Raw genomic sequence first — 17165 nt, forward strand, 5'->3', positions numbered from 1 at the left:
ATGATTTACATATTAATTAGTACTGAATGTTCGTTTTTTTTTTTTTTTTGGAATATATGTAGTAAAATATTTATGTATACAAGTATTTAATTTTTAATCTCATGAATATGTTTTCTTATCTAAAATTTGAACTTCCTGTGAGATGTCATAGAGACAAAACTATTATTGTTTAGAAGGAGAATATAGTCAGGACTCTATACCTAGCAGCTGCTTTATTATTTTTTAGATGTTAATGTATAAATGCTGTTATATGTGAGAATCTTGGAAATAAATGGGAAAAATATTAAAAACTGATATATGATTTTGCAGAATTTCCTCCTTAGAAAGAGAAATATGAGTATCTCAAAGCAACAATACCAAATTAGATTTCAAAAGGACATTGTAATATTAATACTAAGACACAGTTTTTACACAGACTATAAAAACACTATCAAAAAGGCTTAACCTGGTATCAAAGTTCACACAATGTAGAAATATACAATTCAGTATTATTTCCATATTCAAATAATTATTGAAAACAAAATTATATGGATTCTTATGCCAAAATATACTAAGCCTTTTTTTACTTTTATTTGGCTGTATGTAGGCCCTATATATAAAGAAACTCAAACAACGTAAGTGTTCTAAACACTGTATGGTTGTATGTATATATAGCAACTCAAACAACGTAAGTGTTCTAGACACTATATGGTTGTACGTATATATAGCAACTCAAACAACGTAAGTGTTCTAGACACTATATGGTTGTATGTACTATATATAGCAACTCAAACAACGTAAGTGTTCTAGACACTATATGGTTGTATGTATATATAGCAACTCAAACAACGTAAGTGTTCTAGACACTATATGGTTGTACGTATATATAGCAACTCAAACAACGTAAGTGTTCTAGACACTATATGGTTGTATGTACTATATATAGCAACTCAAACAACGTAAGTGTTCTAGACACTATATGGTTGTATGTATATATAGCAACTCAAACAACGTAAGTGTTCTAGACACTATATGGTTGTATGTATATATAGCAACTCAAACAAAGTAAGTGTTCTAGACACTATATGGTTGTACGTTTATATAGCAACTCAAACAACGTGAGTGTTCTAGACACTATATGGTTGTATGTACTATATATAGCAACTCAAACAACGTAAGTGTTCTAGACACTATATGGTGGTGGGTCTTCTGTTTCAGTCTCATCTTTCTGTGCCTCGGGTAACATAACTGTTAATCCCTCCGCCCCCATTGTGCTCGTTACAGCTGACTCTGTCCCTGGTATCTGGCGTTGTTGATTAATCAAGGGAGATGCAGGGTTGGTAATGGTATTCTGAGGTGCTGCCAATTGCTGATTTCTCTCGGTGTCACAGGATTGGTAACGGCAATGTGTGGTGCTTGTGTTTGAATGTTTCCCGCTTGTGGGATAAATAGGACTTGCTGACCTAGCAAAAACATGGCCATGTACTCAACTAACAAAATACCAGCTACTAATTTAATCTTTTATCTATATCATGACAAGCACGTACATAAGTTTACCATCTGATGCTAATATATACATATGCACTCTTCTTTAAATTGATTAATTCATAATAATTAAATTCAACAAAAATAATTAGAATGAATGGCTTTTTATGAATTAATAGTGAATGATGGAATTTCCGTTTTGACAACCTGACTGAACGTAAGCGGCATTCGGATGTTGGAGAATAGCTGAGTTGTTTGGTCTACTTTGTCTACTTTTACAGGCAACAAAGATAATTAGAGATACCAGTAGTCCAATTCCAGCAACGGTTCCATAGGCAATTCCAAATCTATCAACTGTTGACCTGAAAAGAAAAAAATGCAAAATGAGATGAAGTAATGCCTACAGACAGGTAGAACTATTCTTAAGGATGGACGTTATAATCATATTTATTGTATTTAAAAATTAATGAAATTTCCAGAGATTCAAGAAGACATCAGAGATTTTTAGTTTGGCTATCTTATTTTAGAAACAATGTCAGGTCAAGGTCATTATCTTTTCCCTGGACACTAAGAATAAAATATTACTGGAAAGAGTCTTTTTATGCCTTCTTATATTTCAAAAGATTATTTTTCTTTCTTTTGCATTAAAAGTTGATATAACGTAGGGTCTATCAGATGACACAACCAATTTGAGATGAATAAATAACTAAAATAGATATTGGGCGACCAGAATTTCCTGTATTTTTTGTAAATTTTAAGGGATTATTATTTTTATTTATACTTGGTATATTTTGTTTTTCTTTAATTTTCACATAGTGTGAAGTACTCATATAAAGGGAAAAAAATTATACAAGCCAAATTTTTGACCGTTTTATAAGAGAGACGGACATTTCTTACTGATTTGTTTTCCTCAAAACTGTTTTAGATATGAAGCTTTCAAAAGCTAAGAAAATTGTAGTTAGTTTGATGTTTTCTATAGTATAAGTTCCTAATCATTAATTTCCTTGACTTAAGAAAATTCCTTTAAGTCTTTGCAATTGATTGTTAAAATATTATGATTCAATTTTAAAAAATTGAAAATGAAATATTTTCATACGTCGTCGGTCCGCCAGAAATATAGTTCCTGGTAGATTTTAAACTCATTTACCATGATTTCTATTTAAATTGCAGAAGGGGAGGAAAACATGTTTTTAAAAAGTCCCAGACATCAAAATATAAAAGACATACTAGTACTATGTACTGTACAAGCAAATGTACTTGGAATATTTCATTTCGTCAAACAGCAGACAAGAATACTTCCTTGATACACAACATTGATTTCACTTTCGGAATAATTACAACCTACCATTTCCTTCTTTATTAGGTCTTTGTTAATTATTTGTATTTCATGGTTCATCAAACACAAAACTGACGTCTTCAATAACTTGTTTTAGAAAATATATTAAAAATAATACAGTACCGCGTAACATTTTTAAGCAGTTATCGCGCATTTTTCATGGGTAGTGTTCATAATGAATCTACTGTATACAGTTGTCATTTTTCTTACAAAAGAAGAACAATTCATGTCGTCGTTAAAGATTTTGCATTCAACGGTGGCAAGAAAAGAAAGCGATAGTTTTACGGAAAAATGTTTCGTAATTGGGTAAATTAAATTTACTCGATTACAAGAAAGTTTAAGTAGAAACAAATTATATCAAAAAATGTGCTTTTCTTATAGATTTGAAATATTTCATCAAGTTTGATATTGAACTTTATGTTTTGTATCGAATGCATGTACAAGTTCATCAAAAATGTCCAGAGTCTAAAATGACGTGAAAAATAAAATCCAACGTTTATTTCGAGGAGTTAAATTGTGTTTTTTCTTCGATTACAAATTATACATATATGTTCATAATGTGCGAATCCAAATGGTGAGAACGAATGTAAGATTGATTAATTTACTCAATTAATTAATATTTTAAACAACACTTAGGATGTTTAACATATTTGTTTTTCTTAAAACATTTTTCACGAAAATGGGTCTAAGAGTGTATAGAGTAAGAGTAATTATAACAATCTTTACCATACATAATCGAAAGCGTTTTTTTTTTTAAAATCATTAAATGACAAGTAGTCTATAAATTTTTACTCATATTTCAAGTTAAAAGAGATAGCGATAGGGCACCAGTCATGCTAGTAGCGGAATTCGTACAAGCGTTACGTCAATACCTCCGTAGAGCTATTAAAGCTTAACGTTATACGTCACCAACATCATGCATAACGTCTCAGTGAATACATTCCATGTCCAGTGAAGTTCATTTTATCAGACAGTAAGCTTTGAGCATATTTCAGAACTTTGCACGGACGCCATCGGACTAAGATGTCCGAATAAAGTACGGAGGTCTGCTTAAAGTACGGTAGGTAAATGTTCCATATTAAACTCATGCACTTCTTCTGAACTTCACCGTCTTGCTTAATTACGTTAGATGTCCCTTGGACGTGAGTAACAACAGGGCAATTACCGGTAGAGAAACGGATAAACGGACACCGGCAGCACGAGCGTTAGTCTTACATTCGAAAACCTTTTTACTAGTTTCCCATGTATTCGACATTCATTTACACGGAACTCATTCGTCATTAAAACGGTAAAGTCCTTTTATGACCATTCCTTGTACTACAAATGTCTGTTTAATGCACCATGTTTGTCCGTTTTATATGCTTCGTGTATTGATTGCAAAAACCTTGAAAAGCGGTGACGGACGACTTTCATAAACGGAAACAAATAAATTGCTTTCTTCCATCCTTTGTTTTTTTATTTGTTTAACGTTCGATACCGTTATCCGGTTTGGTGTGACTGAACTATAAAGAATCCAAGTGTGCATTTATATTATCATAATGTTCTATATGTACCGTGATAATTTAAACATTGCGACATTTTATTCATAGGACAGCAGAAAAACATTTAATGCTATAAAACATTTACATCTAAAAATAAAATATAGATGTAAATTATGTTTGGAAATGAAAAACAAATGATCCAATCAGAATAAATTATTATCCTCCTAGAGTTCGTCTCATACCTCTTGCAAACTCAACACAGATAATAATTGCGTTAGTAGCAACAACTCAATGAATAAAGATTTTAAAAATCCTAATTTTTATTCAGTTATATTTTAAACAACAAAAGTATTTAATTGACGTCCCCATCAAGGATAATTACCTCAGAATTAGAAAAAAAAAAAAAAAAACAACAAACAAACATTAATTAATATATTTCATTATCAAGGAATAATATGCAGACATGTTTGTTTGAATATCATTATACTTTATGAATACAAGTGCAGACTTTAAATTAACAAAATATACTAATTTAAGAGTACTTTGAAGATACTGCCAAAAAAAATCGGGTAATGATGAGGCCCGGTGTAATGTTATTCACACTGAAGAGGATAAGATTGAAAGAATTTGTGGAATATTTAACTCTATTCTTTATTTTAAACTGAAAACAACATGGACATCTGATATCACTGTAACTTGCAATCGGTTTATATAACACAATGCATATGCAACACTGCTGTTTAGAAATATCAATTATTAAAAGATTACTCAAACATATTGGCATACCTTAAACGCTTGTCTGATGTGGACAACATGAATTCCTATGATATAGTTGAGAAAAGTTAGGCTTCATCAACATAAAATCGGAGACCAAGATATGTTGTTAACACGAGGGGACAAGTTGTCTACATGTAAATTGAAAACAACTCACCCTTTTCACTACCCTTAAATACATGTATAATTATATTGAACTACTTAACGTTCTGGAACTAAGACATCATTAATTTGGTACATTCCTAAGTATTAAACAGAAAAAAAAAACTCAAAATGACCCATTTCAGCTGATATTTTCCTTTAGAAAAAACTACGTCTACTGCCATCGATAAATTCAATTTTTTGATATTTACATGTATGTTGTGTGAAGGACAAGATAGGCTAAGACCTCTTTTGGCCCCTGGATTGGAGTGTCTTTTAGAATGATGCAACAGTTTATCAATAAAAACCTGTTGTCACCCCCTCCACAAAATGAGTATTGGTACTAAGTTATGGGAAGCACAGAGGTCACAGGAAGGTCAGAAGATATGTCGTTTTCCGAGTTTTCGCATTTTTATGCAAACTTTCATCGATTTTACACCACATTTTGTTTCAGAAAACATAGAGTACAACTTGCCTATCTTCCAAATTTATATATTTCATACACTAGTGTCAAATGCATCTTGTGTATAAAAATCTCAGATAGGCAAGCTTGTGCTCTATGTTTCCTCCACAGGTACTTGTGGACAGAACCCCCCCCCCCCCCCGATATTCAACCCGGGGCTTGTTGGACATTTTTTTCACAAATTATATTTATTACACTTATTCATCATGTGTACCATAGGAAAAAATCTTGAAAACCCCAAAATAATCGTTCCACTCAAAAATACCACACTATACATTATAAGGGAGAAAGGTATGCCACTCCGGTTTGTTTACGTTGTACCCCCACTGGTCTTTCTGGGTTTAAAAACATGTATTTATTTTATTTTAACCTAAAACGTCGGTTCACACTGTCTCTACATATATTTCTGTCTTAGTTCATGCTATCGGATTGACTCTGCATCTCGTAAGAATCCCACAATTAATCCTTAAACAGCATTGCAGTCAGTGCGTTGAAAAATCCTTAGGTAAACGCAACGGAAGTGCATAGAGAATATATTACCTAATATGATAACACCCGAGAGAGATTATTACGTCAGGTCAAAACTCTCTCGGACGTTATCGTAATAAGTGATACATTCTCTATGCACTTCCGGGATGAATAAGTGTAATGAATATAATTTGTAAAAAAAATGTCCAATTAACAAGCCCCGGGTTGAATATCGGGGGGGGGGGGGGGGTCGGGGGGGGGGGGGTCCTATCCACAAATACCTGTGGTTTCCTCAAGTGAAAAGCATAAAAAAAAATTAACGAAATTCCATCAGAATTGACTAAATCTTGGAAAATGTCCCACTTCAGCACCCTTGTGTCCTCCGTGTAAGCTTTGGATAAAAATTAGTGCTTGTTTTAAAACAAGCATCATTTTAAGTTTTTCACTATAAACTATCGCAATTTTAATTGTGTTCTGATTTTTACATCAAATAAGGGACCAGAATCGGCCATTACCATACCTTGTCCTTTCTTTAAAAAATCACATTGCTCAAAATCTTCGCGGGCGATGCATGTGGTCAATATTATTTGAAAATAAAATCCACTGAAAATTGATATCTTCTGCAACTTTTAAAGAAAAAGAAAATACAGGATAATGCACAGTTCATAACGTCACAATTAGCATTTATGAGGTCATTTTTTTTTCTTTTTGATAGATTCGTTGTCTTATAACAGCACGTAGAATACCGGGAGAGGGAGTAGGACTTGCCCTACATTATTTTTCCGAAAATAGTCTCTTGCTGTTAATTTAGTATGGAATTTCTTTTTTATTAAAAGGCTGGTCCTCCCACTATCTGTTGCAGTATGGACAGACCCCCCACCCACACAAGCACATTAACGAGGTTGGATCCTGATATTTAAAGTCTTAAACTTTTTTGTCAAGTATATTTTTAGTTTCTACACAGCTTAATTAAAAACCAAAACAAAAAATGGGGGTCAATATGCTTCTTTTGGCGCTACAGTACATTTAACATGACCTTTTTGCACTGAAATTTTTGTCTTAATCAAAAATCACATATTCGACCTTTTCCCTCCAATGTTTTTATCCAAATAAATCATGGGACAAAATAAACTATTAGCCTATTTGAAAAAAGATACATTAAAATTGTGACTAAGAAAAAGTTTCAAATTGCTTCGCATAATCAATTATTTGACCTTTCTGCACTCAGAAAATGTGATTTTACTGGCATTAAAAATTTAACAAGCAGGAAAATTATTTTAAAGTCTTAAACTTTTGCTGAATTTAAGCAGATTGATCAAAGTTATCTTATATATTCAGAAAGAAAAACAAAAGTGGGGGGTCTATGATGTAAATTTTTAGATATTACTAAAAAAGTGTTAATTTTATGTTAAAATTGGCTCAATTTTTTCCTGGACTTTCAGAATATATTTACTATATTTGTCACAATATAATGAAAGAATTCATAAGAAATAATTTAATAGATATTTCAGAACCAGAATAAAACATTTCAGTGCAAAAAACAGCTCTGTGTGCAACCAGCATGGAAAAATAGGAATTTAAACTCAACAGTACTGTATATACTTTAAAAGGGAAAAAAATGATCATTTTCTTCTAAAAACCTTCCGCCACAAAATATAGTTCCTGGCTTAATCTTATTTGAATGGAATTTAATCACGTTTTTTTTCATTGGATATAGTTTAATTTGCATTGTAGAATCCAAATTTAATGTTAGAACTTAAAAATGATGCAGAATTTTAGAAATAAAGGTCCAGACCAAAATCTGCTCAAAGGCTCAGGATCGAACCTCCTTAAGTAGATTGTTGAATGCGGAAAGGTTTTTTACTTCAACGTTTATCAGGGAATTCTATTTTTTGGCTAGTCAAAATATTTTTCTGCTCCCTTGCTCTGAAAGTCATTATTTTTTCTGCCCCCTTCCCAAATTTGAATAAAAAAAATATCTGACGTGCCTGCATTATAATAAATAAGAAGAGGAATTGAAAATTTTCAAGTGCAAAATTCAGATGATTTTTGATGAGATGGAAAATGTATATACTAGTATCATCTGCAAATTATTGAACATTTTTACTAACGATGCAAAGAAGAGAGCTTGGGATAACATGCCCGGAAAGGAGAAAAATGTTTTGTGTAAATCATCAGCTCATGCACAGACTGTTGAGGAACAAGAAATTATCGCTTATACTTGGGATACTCAGAAAAATAAGTATCACCACAAACTTAGGATAATCTTAGGACAAGATTTATGTCATTCTAAAGTTAGGAAAAACGTATGGCGAGGTCCTAAATTTAGGAAAACTTCAAGAAACTGAATTAAGACTAAGATATTTCCTAAGACGTTCTTAGGACACATCATAGTCCTAAGAGAGGTTTGTGAATATGTCTGATGGTATACTCAGTAACATTGTCAATATCACACTGTGTGTCGAATACCAAGAAACTGCATTTTCTCGAGCAATGAATCGAACCCTTTTTGTTACTGATATATTGGGAGCGAGAGAGAAATATAATTCAGACTCTGAAAAACAAATAATTATTTCCCTAAACTGCATGTATATCCAACAAACCTTAAGAAAAAAAAACGTAGTATCTTTTGCGAAAAGGGAAGTCAGAAAGTTTCAAAATGTTGAAGGGGGCGAGAGGCAACCGGTCTTTTAATGAAAATTTACGACAAAAGATTATTCTCGAAAAATGGTAAGGGAAGGTGCAAAGCCCCATTTTCCCCCGCTATAGATACTACGTGTTTGAGAGGTAAACATAAACGACAGAATAACATACAAATCTATACTTCAAACAAATACTTACAGAGAATATATACAAACATAGTTGTATCCTGGGTAGTACTCGACGTAGCAGTATGACCCTGCTTCACAGACAAGAGGAAGACAACAAAGCGCTTCAAAACAAACGTAAATTATAAGAACGCAATATTGCTGCGTATGTCCTCATTTTTATACACAGGTATATGTAAATACACCAGGAAAAAAAAAAAAAAAAAAAAAAAAAAAAAAAAAAAATTAATTAATAAATAGAATTGACGGAACAATATTACACATTGAATAAATTATAACTTCATTGTAAAATGACTTAACAGGAGGGTATTTAAAATAGAAAAAAATAGAGCATGGTACACGCTGTGTATATGTTTTACAGAACAAGGAAGTAAAGCCGTCTATTTATTTTGATTCTCAAGCAATGACGTAAAGATAACTTATTGATTCAATATGAAATGATAACGTACTTTGTAGATATAAACATCTTCCTTCATCTCATGTTTGAGATATCATTGTATATATTTACATAATTAATTCTTACCCAAATAAAATGTACTCAACATTTTATATCCTTAATTCGAGATCGTTACACATAGATGAATTCTAAATATAGATAAGATGGTAATTTAAACTAAGGACATCATCACACGTTTATACATGATACCTGTTTTCAGAGAGTATGTCAACTTTACCTTTACAGGTAACCCAATATCAATCCAATACTGCATTAAATTTTACAATCATGCGTACCTGAGTTCTCTTTTTTTTAATGCCGTAAAATTACCAAGAATTAAAAAAATGAACATCTTATTCTCTTATTGGATCCATCTCAATGTGCCTTCATTTCTGTCTCCAGGTAAGTTTTCTGCTACAAAGTCACCATAAACCCTAAACATGTCCTTTTGTACATATTGTCGTCGGCGACAATATGCACTTACATGTGTATCCTGAAAATTATACATGCCTTCTACATATTGTCGCTGGCGACATTATGTATGTACCCTCACTGCACATATTGTTGTCCCACGTTTATTGTTTCTGAATGATTATTTTTCGTAGTTTTGTGAACGTAGTTGATGTGTAAATCACAAAGACTTATCTCGTGGGCTATTTCATGCAGGGCGATTGTGAAGATACATGTAATGTCGTCCTGTACAAATTGTCGCCGGCGACATACCTATGACATTGTTTCAAGTTTAATAATGCATGTACATAGACTCATATTATTCCAATTATACAAAATACCTGTTTGTCCCCGAAGAACATTTTTTAATATCTTATGTTCTGTTAGAAGTTATAAATTATTAACCCAAATCTTTTAAGGGGTAGCGCGGAGCACAAAGGGGGTGAAAGTTTTTACATAGGAATATGTAGGAAAATCTTTGAAAAACCTTCTTGTCAAGAACCGTAAAGCCATTATTAATCACATTAATAAAGAAGCATCCTCAAGTAGTGTAGATTCAAATTTGTTCATATCTTCACCCCGAGGGTAGGAAGGGGCCACAACAGAGGGTCAAAGTTATACATTGGAAAATATATATATATATATATATATATATATATATATATATATATATATATATATATATATATATATATATATATATATATATATATATATATATATACGAAATATCTTTAAAAAAAACTTCCCCTCAAGAACAGCAAAGCCATTATAAGTAATTTTAATACAAAAGCATCCTAAGGTAGTGTAAATTGAAATTTGTTCATATCATGACCCCCGGGGGGTAGGGCAGGACGGGGCCACAACAGAGGACGAAGTTTACAGAGGAATATGTAGGAAATAAATGAATTAAAAATCTCCTTTCAAGAACAGCAAAGGCACTATTAGTCATATTAATATAGAAACATCTAAAGAAAGCTGATCTGGATTGATATAATTTTAAACAGTAATGGCATAATACATGATTGTACGTAGTCTATGTGCTTGAAGAAATTGTTTAAAAAACTTGACATTGTTTTAAAAGGCACCACACAATTTATTTATTTTTAACATAAACGTTTCACGGAATACAAAAATGTTTACAATCTCAAGCAAACAGTAACAAAAAGACACTGTTGATTTAGATAAAATTTTTGCACGCCATAATTATACAAATAGTCTCCAAGGAGAGGGCTTTAACAAACTATCCGGGTCAATTAATAAAATATATAAAACTATAAAACTAAGTATATATATATATATATATATATATATATATATATATATATATATATATATATATATATATATATATATATATATATATATATATATATATATATATATATATATAATGGACCTAGATGTGACATAGTTTGTTAGTTAACAAATATACTGTGCACAGCGTAATTTTTTGTCCTTTCCAAAAAAAACCCTTTTTAAATTCTCCCATACATGGTTGTGCTTACGAGATAACAAGTAATGCTGTCCTCTTTCAATTCACCCCCAGTTAAATTCTCCAACATGCAACGAGGGTGATAAGGGCGAATATAAAAGGGGGCTAAAAATTTTCCTGTACATAGTAAATACATTACAATAAATATTACTTATAAGCTTAATTTTTACATCTCATTAGTATGTTGTCTTCTTTTTCCTGAAATTCGTTCGTTTTGAATTGTGCTAAAAAAGAAATGATTTACAATCATATTCATGTAAAAATAACGTTTTAACAACAATTGTTCATCATTTGGAGTTTCCACAAAAGGTTTGAATATGACAATTGATAATTACACACTCTCTAGTCGATTTATGTCGAGAATGTCAAAGCATAAGACAATCTCAGTATTTTACAGAAATTTAAGAATATTAAAGGTATTATGTGATTAAAGAAGAAGGCACAGTTTTAGCTTCATTGTGCCCTAAAAAATTCAGTGTTTTCAAAAAGTTTTGAAATTGGCTTAAATATTAGTTGAGTATATGACTGTGAAAACTCAGGAAAGAATATTGCATAAAGGAGTACCATTCTGGAGATATGACGTCATTAATTTGATGCCTTTCTCTTAGACTATTTTAGACAGAAAAGTCTCAAAATGACCCATTTCATGGGTAATTTTTCTGAAGAAAATACTGCGCACAGCCGTCGCTCACTTTAATTTTTGGGTATGTTGAGTAAAATTCTTTGAAAAATCACATATCTCAAAATCTTTTCGGGCGATGCCCGTGGACAATATTATCCGAAAAAAAATTCTATTGAAAATTGGTGTCTTCTGCAACTGTTCAAGAAAATACGGGAAAATGCACAAGTTTATGAAGTCACAATTAGCATTTAGAAAGTCATGTGAGAAAAATGATTTGTATGTTCTTACTGCATGGAATTTCAATGATTCAGAAATCATGAGTTTTAATTTTTTACATCACCTTCATTTTTAAGAAAAACACAGGGCAAGATTTGTATTGAAACCGTACCTTGTTCTTTATTGATTGATTTTTTCCCCTTTGTTTAAACACCATAAATCGAAATGCTTCAGTACTTCCAACTATTACAAGATTCTAAACATACTTACTGAAGCATCTCATAGTAATGATACAAAGGTACATCTCAAAAGGGCATTCTAATAATAAGATACAGTATTTGTAGAAATATAAAACACCTTTGAGACAGCTCTAGAACAGGTTTTAATTATTTACCAAGCCCGTCTAATGTATTATTTATGTGTTTCTGTATGTTTCAAAACAAATCCATGCATGATATTTTATTCTGGGTGTTAATTTGTATACCCCCAAAAAGTAAATGAGTGCCTTTACACAATATATGGTGGTGGGCCGTCTGTTTTATTTTTATTTTCTTGAGTGTAGGGTGACATTGGTGAGGTTCCTTCTGCTCCCAAAGTACTTGTAACAGTTGAGTCTGTCCCTGATGTCTGACCTTGCTGGATTGTCAAAGGTATTGCAGGGTTTGTATTGGTAGTCTGTTGTACTGGTGTTAGAATGTTGCCTGGTTGTGGTGTAAATATCACCTGCTGGCCTGTTTAAAAATGGTACATGTACAAAAATTTCCAAACTCCTTTAATTATGTATTTTTATTACGTCATAATTAAAAGCATGTATATGTGAAGACAACAATCTATTAAAATTGTTGATAATATAATACATGTACCTCTGTGTGACAAACTCATTAAACTCATATTTCTTGAGTAAAAAAGGAACAATGCAACAAATTAGGAAAATTAATTTGCGAGATTTTTTCAGTCAATGATTGAAGGATGAAAATAAAAAAAAAACAAAAAAACAAAAAAAAAACAAAAAAAACAAAAAAAACAAAAACTAAACTAAAAAACACCCCTCCCCCCCCCCCCCCAAAAAAAAACCCACATGAGTTTCATTCAAGAATTTACCTGGCTGACCGTAAGCAACATTTTGATAACCAGGTTGAAGAAGTATTGTCGAGTTGTTTGGCCTTTGTCTACTTTTGCAGGCAATAAATATAATTAAAGCTACCAATAGTCCAATTCCAGTGACAGTTCCATAGGCAATTCCAAATCTATCAGCGTACGACCTGAAAAAAATCCAAAACGAAATTAGATAAACTTTTGACTCATATGATAGAGAGACACTGTTGTCTATATCCTTTATTCAATTTGAAAATTCTCGAATGAATGGGACATAAAACAATGTACAATCAATCAGTCCGTCAATCAATCAATCAACCCTTTTAAGACCCTTCTAGACTACATGTACTTACAAACTACTAATATTTGCTGTTCGTGTTTTCATCAAATGCAAACCTGACGTCAAAAATATAATGTAAAATAACAGAAAAAAAATCTTAAAGAAAAATGCATATGATTAAAATAGTGTTTAAATTGTTTTTTAAGAACCCATGTGTTCGTTCATATTATCCTAGCCTACCAATATGAGTTAATCAATTGAAATCTGAACATGTGTAATTCATGGTATCGTAAAGTTCAAGTTCAGCAATTCATCAATTGATGCTTGAACTATTTTAATGAAATTAAAATACATTGTATCTGGAGAGGATATACATTGTATTATGAAAGAAATTTGTGGGGGGAAAAATCAGTGTATTTTTCATAAGGGGAAAATAAGATAATAAGATAAAAAATAAATAAGATTAGCGTCCCTTACAAGGCGATTTCTCACCAATTTTTCATTTAAAAAAATTTAAAGTTCTTTTTCCCCCTTTGTTTTACTTGAAAACTGGTTTTGGGTAAACAATATGGACCTCCGATATATCACTGTACACGTAACTTGCAATGGTGTTAAAACTTTGCAAATGATAACAGAACTAATACATGTGCATCACACGCACTGCTCTTTAGAAATATTATTATTCAATAAAATTGTCATTAAATAACGATTTCCCAACATTAAACCGATTCAAAAATTAAACAAAAATATCTTAAGAAAGTTCAACGTATAACAGTATGTACCTTGAATTCTCACAAATTTTGTTTTATGATATGAAATAGAATTCAATCTATTTTCTTTCCTATGGCTAATAGTATATTTGTCAAATGAAAATAAGATGTGTATTTTAGAATCATTTCTACACGAAATGTACTTGTAATTTCCAAACTTTGGAAAATATTTTCCAAAATCGTCAAACATATCATAGCATACATAGAGGTTTTAATAGGATTTTTATTATAAATTCATTATTATTATTATTTATAGTACTTTTTGCATTTTCACTTTCATGCGTTTTGCACAAAAAGAATAAATTTCGAAATTCTTCATTGTTATTATGCATGCATTGCTTGACGCAGAAACAGAGGGGGAAAATATTCATAACGTCTTTTTTTCGAAGTCAATTTCCATTACATGCGTTGATTTTGTATGGAGGTAAACATAATAAACAGATTAACAGACCAATCAATACTTTAGACATACTTACAGATAATATCTACATATATAGGCGCTATATCTGTAGGAGTAGTAACTAGTGTAGCAGTACGTCCCCGCTTCACAGAAAAGAGGCAGACAGCAAAGCGCTTCAGAGATAAAAGACAACTATAATTAAGGAGGCAATATGGCTGAGTTTGTTATTTCCTCATTCTAATACATGTACACAGGTAGATACAGTACCAACCAGACCCAACCTGACACAAAGCAGTCCCAGAGCAGTCCCGGGGACTGCTTTCTGGGACTGCTTAAGCAGTCCCACAGCGGTCCCAGAGCAGTCCCAAAGCGGTCCCAGAGCAGTCCCCCAGCAGTCCCAGAGCAGTCCCCCAGCGGTCCCAGCAGTCCCAGCGGTCCCAGAAAGCAGTCCCAGCAGTCCCAGAAAGCAGTCCCAGCAGTCCCAGTGGGCGGGGTTAATTAATTTAATGGGCGGAGCTTACTCAGAATGAGATTATCAATAAACAATGTAACTATATAAAAGGCAGCTGAAATTGATGAGCAATTCTTTCTGAGTAGTATCAACAAATATTTACAATTCTTACGCAACAGTCATTTCTGAACTGTTAAGAAAATCACAGTACGCGTATATAAACAAATGGTAATTATTGAATGAAGAAGACGTTCACACCTATTAATAACATGAACATATTTATTTTTTTATATAGAAAATTAAACTTGAATTGTTTATTTCATACCAGAATTAGCTTTAAATAGATAATAATAATTATAGAGCAAGGCCGATTCCCATACTATATTCTGAATGCATTTTCATAAAGTATTGGAGCTTTTGAAAAATTCTTTGTTAAACATTGCCGAGTATTATATTTCAGTCATGATTATTTTCAATGACTTCCCAATTTAATTATCTTTAGATTCTCAGTTTTAAGTGTTTTATTATATAAATGTTCGAGTGTACATCTGTAAATCAGGCAAATGGAACCCTCAGATTATGTTCAAAATTAATTAATCCCGAAATAAATTTATACACAATTATTGAAACTAAGATTTTTTGCAGGACATAGATTGAAATTAGTGTCAATGTTGACCAGCGTGTTCAGTGATGTGTAACACTGATACCCAAATAACATACATTGACTTTCTGTTAATTATGCCCAAAGGCGATTGAAACCTCAGGTGTTGACACCATTTTATACAATCCCATTTTATTAACCGGCCAGGTAAACACAAACAAAAGAAATAAGAAACAAGTCACAATTCATATTTTCAAATGTTTGTTTTTTTAAATAAATGTACTCTTTTAATAACTTGTTCATAAATTAAAAACGAATTCATAAATAAATCCCCGAATAATTGTTCACATTGTTTATGTGACAGAAGAATGGTAGAATAATTTTATTTCATGGTCATTAAATAAATTACATGTATTAGGTTTTATTTGAGGGTGGTAAAAAATAGCATGGAGTGCTCTTTTTTAAGCATTGTATTAGCTTTTTCAATTAAGAAAAAAAATCCAGTACAGTACGTTCCTCTGAATACATGTATCTTACTGAAATGACAAGTTTGTTTGTTTGTTTGTTTGTTTTAAATAGTGCTAATGCAAACTTTGAGTACATATGTAATTTTACAGCATTAATTTATTAAATAGGCCTAGATAATTTTTTTTCAAACACCTGTATTGAAGTTTAATTTAAGGGATAAAAATCATCCCCTGACTTCCCTTTTTAACTACTTTTATTTTCTTAAAATCAATTCTATACTACAATTGTGTATATTTACAGCCTTCTGAAGACATTTAGTAATTACATGTATAACTATCTCTATTTATTTGATTTTTGTAAGAAATTAATACTGGTTTTTTTTAATATTTGTTTTTATCTTAAACACCTCACTGCAGAAAGTAAACAAAACAACAACAAGGAGCTGCAAATTCAGAATACACAAGGGGTGGAGCTATCATGTCACTCAGAACCTTTTTCACGCATGAGTGAACAAAGCAGTCCCAGAAAGCAGTCCCAGGGACTGCTGGGACTGTTGGGTCTGCTTTCTAGAGCAGTCCCACAGCAGTCCCAGAGCAGTCCCATAGCGGTCCCAGAGCAGTCCCACAGCGGTCCCAGAGCAGTCCCAAAGCAGTCCCGGGGACTGCTTTCTGGGACTGCTTTGGTGTCAGGTTGGGTCTGGTTGGTACTGTATGACACCCCCCTCCCAAAAGGAAACATTTTGAAATAGAACATATATATAAATATCAACTTTATTTTGAATGATGTACATGTATAATTAAAACCATTTAAAATTGGAGTAATTGAATTTCCATGGTGTTAAAAATTCAAACAATTCCATTATGGATGATTTATGACGAAACAAGGAAATGAAAACATTATTTGTTTATTCTTATTCTCGAGCGATG

General features: G+C 32.0%; 2 protein-coding genes across 2 annotated transcripts; both read right to left on the reverse strand.

Moving 5' to 3' along the window:
* Positions 1-1144: 1144 nt before the first annotated feature.
* Positions 1145-9518, reverse strand: LOC133184896 (uncharacterized). Its single transcript, XM_061319970.1, has 4 exons — positions 9479-9518; positions 8969-9059; positions 1672-1826; positions 1145-1442 (listed from the first exon to the last, which is right to left on the reverse strand). The coding sequence occupies exons 1-4, from the start codon at positions 9498-9500 to the stop codon at positions 1300-1302; spliced, it is 411 nt and encodes a 136-aa protein (XP_061175954.1). The 5' UTR covers positions 9501-9518; the 3' UTR covers positions 1145-1299.
* A 2168-nt stretch (positions 9519-11686) lies between these two features.
* On the reverse strand, positions 11687-15962 carry LOC133184952 (uncharacterized). The gene is made up of 3 exons (XM_061320021.1): positions 15955-15962; positions 13276-13436; positions 11687-12905 (listed from the first exon to the last, which is right to left on the reverse strand). The coding sequence occupies exons 1-3, from the start codon at positions 15960-15962 to the stop codon at positions 12682-12684; spliced, it is 393 nt and encodes a 130-aa protein (XP_061176005.1). The 3' UTR covers positions 11687-12681.
* Between the last annotated feature and the right edge of the window lie 1203 nt (positions 15963-17165).

The sequence above is a fragment of the Saccostrea echinata genome, unplaced genomic scaffold (genome assembly GCF_033153115.1).
Source record: "Saccostrea echinata isolate AGI-Se365-2 ecotype Australia unplaced genomic scaffold, CSIRO_AGI_Sech_v1 ptg000011l, whole genome shotgun sequence".
Classification (NCBI taxonomy): Eukaryota; Metazoa; Mollusca; class Bivalvia; order Ostreida; family Ostreidae; genus Saccostrea; species Saccostrea echinata.

Coding starts and splice junctions, on each gene's coding strand:
- LOC133184896 (XM_061319970.1), bottom strand. CDS start 9,500: ATGTTGAGTACATTTTATTTGG. Junction 1,827..8,968: donor TATGTTTGTATATATTCTCT/GTAAGTATTTGT, acceptor TTTTCTTTTCAG/GTCAACAGTTGATAGATTTG. Junction 1,443..1,671: donor TGCCGCTTACGTTCAGTCAG/GTTGTCAAAACG, acceptor TGTTTTTGCTAG/GTCAGCAAGTCCTATTTATC.
- LOC133184952 (XM_061320021.1), bottom strand. Junction 12,906..13,275: donor TGTTGCTTACGGTCAGCCAG/GTAAATTCTTGA, acceptor ATTTTTAAACAG/GCCAGCAGGTGATATTTACA.